This window comes from Triplophysa rosa, linkage group LG18, assembly GCF_024868665.1.
Source record: "Triplophysa rosa linkage group LG18, Trosa_1v2, whole genome shotgun sequence".
Taxonomy (NCBI): Eukaryota; Metazoa; Chordata; class Actinopteri; order Cypriniformes; family Nemacheilidae; genus Triplophysa; species Triplophysa rosa.
Window position 1 is genome coordinate 14,526,902 of NC_079907.1, and position 7,679 is coordinate 14,534,580.

General features: G+C 37.4%; 2 protein-coding genes across 2 annotated transcripts; both read left to right on the top strand.

Moving 5' to 3' along the window:
* The first annotated feature begins 253 nt into the window (after nt 1–253).
* LOC130568948 (interferon-induced protein with tetratricopeptide repeats 5-like) lies at nt 254–2,096 on the top strand. Its single transcript, XM_057358215.1, has 2 exons — nt 254–314; nt 475–2,096. The coding sequence occupies exons 1-2, from the start codon at nt 310–312 to the stop codon at nt 1,901–1,903; spliced, it is 1,434 nt and encodes a 477-aa protein (XP_057214198.1). The 5' UTR covers nt 254–309; the 3' UTR covers nt 1,904–2,096.
* Nucleotides 2,097–3,674: 1,578 nt separating this feature from the next.
* Nucleotides 3,675–5,893, top strand: LOC130569541 (interferon-induced protein with tetratricopeptide repeats 1B-like; the record flags this gene model as incomplete). Its single annotated transcript, XM_057359242.1, is given in 2 exon segments — nt 3,675–4,227; nt 4,230–5,893. Coding segments are annotated over 2 exon segments (861 nt in total), but the record flags the coding sequence as incomplete, so codon positions are not given.
* Nucleotides 5,894–7,679: the final 1,786 nt, after the last annotated feature.

Here is a 7,679-nt window from a genome sequence, read left to right on the forward strand (position 1 = left end):
TTCTTGGTGTAAGATATACATGAGAAATGAAAGCCTTTTCTATCCATTTCTCAGAAAGCTTTTTAGGAATTTCATTGTTACCTGAAGAATGTTAACTGAAAATGAAAGCATCAATTTGAAACCTGTACACATTCCTTCACTGCAACTTTTCTATTTCTCAACAGCTCCCTTTGTTCTTTTATGCCAGGGTTTAGGTTTCCATTTTGATTTTGTCCCTCCCATTTTTGGGAAAGAATATTAAAGCAGCACATGAACCAGCTTCCATATCAAACAGCTTCTAGAACATTTCTTATACAGACTCAGTCCAAGATGAGGTACGTAATCTATCCAAATTAGTTTTAGGATTTTAACTTGTTGCTGTACCTTCTAGGACACTCTAGTTACTATATATTAACTAATAAGAGAACAAACAATTGTTTGTTAAAGTGCTTATTATAAGTTAAAGTGCTTATTATTCTTATTCCTATTTTCCAGTATGGATTATGAGACAGCTTTGAGGACAAAACTTCACCAGCTGGAATGTCACTTCACCTGGGCTCTGATAAAAGATGATTTAGATCTACCTAGTATTCTCAATAGGCTGGATGAACAGCTCAAGTTGGATGTTGGGAAAAAAGAAAGACTTGCACAAACTTACACTGCTTTAGCATATGTAAAGTTCCTTCAGGGGTTACAAAAAAAATCACTTAGCAATCTCATGACATCTGTGAAGCTTTACAAAGAGTGCCATGAGGAGGAATTCCACAAAGCTCTCATTGTCACCTATGGAAACCTTGCCTGGATAAACTACCACATGAAGAACTATACAGAGTGTGAAAGTTACCTGCAGAAAGTCGAGAAGATAAATGAAAACATTTCATCAGAGTCTTCGTCTGTTCCAGAGGTGCTTGGTGAGAAGGGATGGACCTTCCTTAAATTTTCTTGCAAGTATTATGAGAGAGCCAAAGAATGTTTCAAGAAGGCTTTAGATTTGGAACCAGAAGATGGTGAGTGGAACGCTGGTTATGCCATCGCTCTGTATCGAACAGAATATGGAAAATTCACGATTGAGAATTCACCCACAATCAAGCAACTGAGACGAGCCATTGAAACAAATCCTGATGATGATGTTCTTAAGATCTTCTTAGCTATGAAACTCGCTATATACAAAAGGTACAGGGAGGCTGTAAGCTTGGTAGAAGAGGCTTTAGAAAGATCTCCAGATCACCCACATGTCTTGCGATATGCTGGAAAATTCTTTAGAAATAAAAGATCTCTGGACAGGGGTATTGATCTGTTGAGCAAAGCACTTGAACAGTCACCTAATTCAAGTCTCATACATCATCAGTTAGCTCTCTGCTATGAGATGAATAAAATCCGATTACTGCAGGAGGGAAATCATCACACCAGATCATCTTGGGTTCAACAGATTCGTGATCAGATCATCTACCATTTAGAAATGGCTACCACCCATGCACCCTGCTTTATCAAAGCTATGAGTGATCTAGCACTGCATTACGGAGAACGGCGTGAGATTCCACGAGCTGAAGAGATGTTTCAGATGAGTTTCAAAACAGCTAAAGAGAAAAATGATAATCTACATGTGGTTCATTTTTATTATGCTGAATTCCAGTTGTACGGCAACAGATGTGAAGTTTTAGCTATCAAGCACTACATGGAATGCCTGAAGATGAGCCCAGGTTCACCTGAGGGGCAGAAAAGTGCTAGAAGTTTAAGAAAGATTGCAGAGAAGCGGATTTATAAAAACGCACAGGATGAGGAAGCCTATGGGATACTAGGGTTCATTCACAAAGAAAAAGGAGAGAAGAGCAAAGCCATTGAGTGCTATGAGAAAGCTTTGAGTTATGGAGACAATGATGAGTACCTCACTAATCTTTGTGCTCTCAGACAGTCCATGCAGTAATGACACTAAGTTACCCACTTTATCAGCATTATATTGTGTGTAACATAACATTTGCTTCAATTACTTGCACCAATTTTACAATTATAAGATATTAACAAGATGTAATTTATAAGACTATATTATAATTTATAACACTATAATTTAGTTCTGTCTTTAAGTTCTCTTTCTATTTGTCAGAATATACAATATAGCTTCATATACTATAATTATACTGTTACTATAACTTGTTAAATGAAACCATACATATTTTAACACTATTTTGAACAATCTTACATTTGGGCTCTGGGTTTGTTTAAAAGAAAATAATGAATGTTTAAAATATTTATAACACCAAGAGAAAATATGGAACTTTATGTATACATTTATTGTTGAAAATAAATTTAAAATATTGTTTTGCCTTTCCCCATCACAACATCAATTGTCAAATATGATGCACTCACATCATCTTCTGTCCTGTCAGAAGGAGAAGCTAATAATGATTTCACTTGAGTGGAAGGGATCATATCTAGTAGGTTACACTCAGAATTGACATTATTCAGAAGGAAATACTTCAGGCTGTTGTTTACAACCAAAGTGCAGAATGTGAAAATTAATTCTAGTAATATTAACATCACGAATATTTTATATGAAAAGTCACTGCTAACGTCAAGCATGCTTTGTTACACTAATTAATAGTTATAACTTTAGAACTTCGATTAATAAAGCAAACATTGTATGGATATAATTGGAAAATAAATTATGTGAATACTTCGGATGCACGTCTAAAATAGTTTTGGTGGTTTTCATTCTGTGCGCATGCTCACCTGTTCCACAGAAGACTGCCCATCGGATTGCTTCGCCAGAAATGCTTATGTAAACTGACTACTTTCAGTTTTGATTCTTCCCCGTCGCTGCTACTTCCTCACACAAATTTAAAGCTTTGGTGTCACGCAGAAAATGAGGTTAGTTTTGTCTTATTTTTACACTTTTGTTTTGTCTAAACTGGATGTGGATCGAAACTGTTCATTAGATAATACAAACATTGAAAGCGCTACGTGTTGTATTGTTATCACATGACCAGAGATGTATGATTTAGTTCGCACTAAACCTATAATGTCAACATTTGTCAACATGCACATTTATTAAACTCTGTGTTATTCTTAATATTAACATTCGTCACAATTATTCCATCAGAGCAGTTAAAGATAAACTATCTGTCATTGTTATCTTTAAATTACACTGTACACTGTATATGGAATATTATTTTGTGGGGATTTATAATGCATTTGTGAGGTAAAAATGAATTTGAAAACAAAAGGTACACTGTAGTGTGTGCATATAACAGCTATGTATGAAACAACTACATTAGCATACTGTACAGTATATGTATTTTCCATGTAGGCTACTTTAGGAGGTTTAGGAGGTTAATTATTCTACACAGGCCTATAAACTAACATGTACATGTCTTACAAGTTTTTATTAGTACATGAGTAGTTGACGAATAAATCATATACATGTCCTATGACGTGACATAGCAAAACTTAGAAAACAAACTGTTAATAATACATTGTTTTATTAAAATTTATATTTATCATATAAAATAGCATAAGCGAGATTTATCTTCATTGTTCTTTCTACATTTTGGCAGTCACACCATACGACAAATTTGCATATTAGTCTGTCAACAACCTCCATGCTGATTGTTTATGAGGGGAGCATTTTCTCCATGTTCCCTATGCATCAAATAAATATAGCTTTTCATTGAATGCAGCTGTACAGAGGATAAACTTCTCAATATGAACTGGCCAAGCTGGAATGTCACTTCACGTGGGATATGAAAAAAGAAGATACAAACATCACTGATCATTTAGCTAGACTGGAGCATCATCGTGACTTAAATCTGGGGGAGGAGGCTGGGATCGCACGCACACACAACTCTTTGGCATACGTCAAATATCTCTTGGGTTCTTATGAGGAAGCCCTAACAAATTTACAGAAATCTGAGGAGCTCACTAAAGATTGTTATGGGGAAAACTGCGACGAGAGAGTCATTGTTACTTATGGAAATTTTGCTTGATTACACTTTCACATGAAACATGAGGCTGAATGCAAAAGTTACCTGGACAAACTGAAGGAGATTATAGAAAACAATCCACCTGTCTCTACCTTTGATGTTCATCATGTGGTTGGTGAGAAGGCATGGGCCTTGTTTAAATTTTCACGTAAATACTATGACAGAGCTATAGAGTGTTTCAGAAAGGCGTTAGAGCTAGAGCTGGAAGAAGGTGAGTGGAATGCTGGTTATGCCATTGTACTATATAGAACGGAAAAAAGTGCACTAGTCCTTAGGATTCATCTGAAATTCAACAACTCAGACGGGCGATAGAAACAAACCCAGATAATGATGAATCACAGCTTCTTTTAGCTCTGAAACTTGCCGAGTTTAAGCTGTTTGATGAAGCAAAGGATCTGGTGGAAAAGGCTCTTGATAAGTCTCCAGATAGCCCTAATGTGATTCGATATGTGGGAAAATACCTGAGAAACTATGGACATGTAGACTAGTCTATTAGCCTGTTGAAAAGAGCATTGGATGTTACTCCAGATTCAGCATTTATACACCATCAGTTAGCTCTGTGCTACAAACAGAAAAAATAACAATTAAATGTAACACTGCTTATCAATTTACTACAGACACAATGGGGTCTGTGTATGGACCAGTTCTCACAGAAGACCAAATCCGACTACTGAAGAACATGGGGCATGTAACAATAATTAACCACTCACACGCTTGTTACGGCCCATAACCAGTTTTAAGGCTCATTAAATTAAACAATTAAATAAAGGAAACAGACCTAACATATAAAAAAACCACAACACCAGATTAATTTCAAAACGCCTCCATTTTAATTTAAATCAACGAAATTCAATTCCTAAAAAAAATATATATATATAACAAATTCACATCAATTCTTATAATCAAAGTCAAACGAATCAATAACAAGAAAGAAAACCAAATGTAGCAGTCAACGGGTAGGAAAACTAAGAAAACAGGAACCCTAACTACACCTGTGTTCGGAATAAGGTTCTTACCTGCTTTCCGGAAAAAAAGAATATCAACCAGGTGAGTCAACTGCTTCACATGGGCAACTGCTTCCCTAGCTCAGCTCTAACTAAATAAACAAAACGTGACCTAAAAATAAATACTTTACCCGCTGCTGCTAAGTTAAAAAGAAAACGAAGTTATTACCGAAAATCCAAGCATAATAAAACAAAACAAAAATAATCCAAAGAGGCACTGGGAGAGACCTCCACGAGAGCAATGGGAATGGAGAACCGAGAGACCGAGAGAGACGCCATTGATGCGTCAAAGCCTTTTTATATCCTCCCCAATGACATCACCTAATTATCGTGCAGTAGGACTTTTCCACAGCTCCTCCTAAGGACTCAAAAATATACACGTCACATTTTCGTAACACCCTCACCCTTAAGTGAATAAATTGTAGAAATACTTATGATTTTACTCTTCGATGTTTTTTCTTCTTCCTCCCCCTTCAAATGGAAAAAGCAGAAAGAAAGAAAAAAACAATATATTCCCATTAGACACGAGATAAAGCGTCAGCAACGACATTATCTTTACCACGAACATGCCAAATGTCCAATTCAAATGTCTGTAAAAACAGACTCCAACACATCAAACGTTGATTATTGTTTTTCATTCGGTTCAGAAAAACTAAGGGGTTATGATCTGTATAGACAATCAACGGATGTGCAACAGAACCAACATAAACGTCAAAATGTTGGAGAGCAAGGACAAGAGCAAGTGCCGCTTCCTCAATAGTGGAGTAATATCGTTGATGTTTGTTAAATTTTCTTGAAAAATAGCAAACAGGATGCTCAACACCAATTGTATCTCGTTGGAGAAGTACAGCTCCAACACCTGTGTCACTTGCATCAACAGCAAGCAAAAATGGAGATGAAAAATCAGGGGCAGATAACACCGGAGAATTAGTCAAAAATGCTTTGATCGCCCCTGACAAGATTCCGTCCATGTAAATGGTACTTTGGGACTGAGGAGATCGGTTAAGGGAGAGGCAACAACAGAGAAATTTCTACAAAAATTCCTGTAATACCCAACCATTCCCAAAAATCGACGTAACTCACGGCGAGTAGTGGGCACAGGGAAATGGGTGATAGCCTCCACCTTAGACTCAACAGGGCGAACTTGCCCGCCCCCAACAATCTTTCCCAAATATGTCACTATGGCTCGTCAAAATTCGCATTTCGCTAGATTTACAGTAAGATTAGCACCAGACAGACGACTGAAAAGTGAATGAAGTTGTTCAACATGTTCTGACCAAGACGCACTATAGATAACCAAGTCATCCAGATATGCGTCAATATTGTGAATTCCACTGATAACACGATTTACCAACCTCTGAAAAGTTGCCGGTGCGTTTCATAAACCAAAAGGCATCACAGTATACTGCAAGAAATGGTCCGGTGTTACGAAAGCAGAGATCTCCTTTGCACGTTCTGACAGAGGCACCTGCCATGAAAGCTTCCACCTGCATACTCGACCTTCTGCCCTGTAGTCTCTTTAAATCATGCTTTGATTATTTTTGTCCTTCAGTGCTTGCCATAATAAATGATTCTTTGTCAACTGGTGTTGTGCCTGTAGCACTTAAAACTGCTGCTGTCACTCCCATTTGAAAAAAGCAAAGCACTGATGTGAACTCTCTTTCTAACTATCGCCCGATCTCGAGTCTTCCTTTTCTGGCTAAACTCTTAGAGGGTGTAGTTGCGGCCCAATTGAACATCCACCTAATAGAAAAAAATCTATTTGAGCCCCATCAATCTGGGTTCAGGAAATTGCACAGCACCGAGACTGCGTTGGTCAAAGTTACTAACGATCTACTAATAGCTTCTGATTCTGGCTCTCTATCCCTTCTCATTCTCTTGGATCTTAGCTCAGCTTTTGATACCATTGACCATGTAGTGCTACATAATCGCCTTGAATCTGTATTTGGTTTGTCAGAGACAGTCCTGGACTGGTTCAGGTCTTATCTTAATGACCGCAGGCAATTTGTGTGTATGGGTGGCTATAGATCCAAGGTCGGTCCCTTATATACTGGTGTTCCACAGGGTTCAGTTTTGGGTCCCTTACTTTTCAGCATGTATATTTATCCACTTGGTGAATTATTAAGATCTCTCAATCTTAATTATCATTTTTATGCTGATGACACACAGATTTATATTAATTCAAGATCAGGCCAAAATGTGGACACTGTGCATATCTCTAACTGTGTTACTATGATCAAGAACTGGATGTCTGACAATTTTCTGTCTCTAAACAGCTCCAAAACCGAAATTATGCTAATCGGCTCTCACCATCAGCTGCGCAATGCCGGCCCTATGACAATGTCTATTGATGGTGTTGCCTTGGAGTTTCAAAGCAAACTAAAAAATCTTGGAGTCATCTTTGATGCCTCGCTAACATTTGAGCCTTTTATTCAGAACTCGGTTAAGACATCCTTTTTCCACCTGAGAAATATTGCTCATTTACGTGCTATGTTATCCTTTTCAGTTGCTGAAAGGTTGATAAATTGTTTTGTTTTCTCACGTATTGATTACTGTAATGCACTTCTTGCTGGAGTATCTAAAACCTCAATTAGCAAACTACAATATGTACAAAACTCTGCGGCTAGAATTCTGTCTGGGGCTAAGTCCGGTGATCATATTTCCCCTGTTTTAGAGTCTTTACACTGGCTCCCTGTCAAATACCGTATTGATTTTAAAA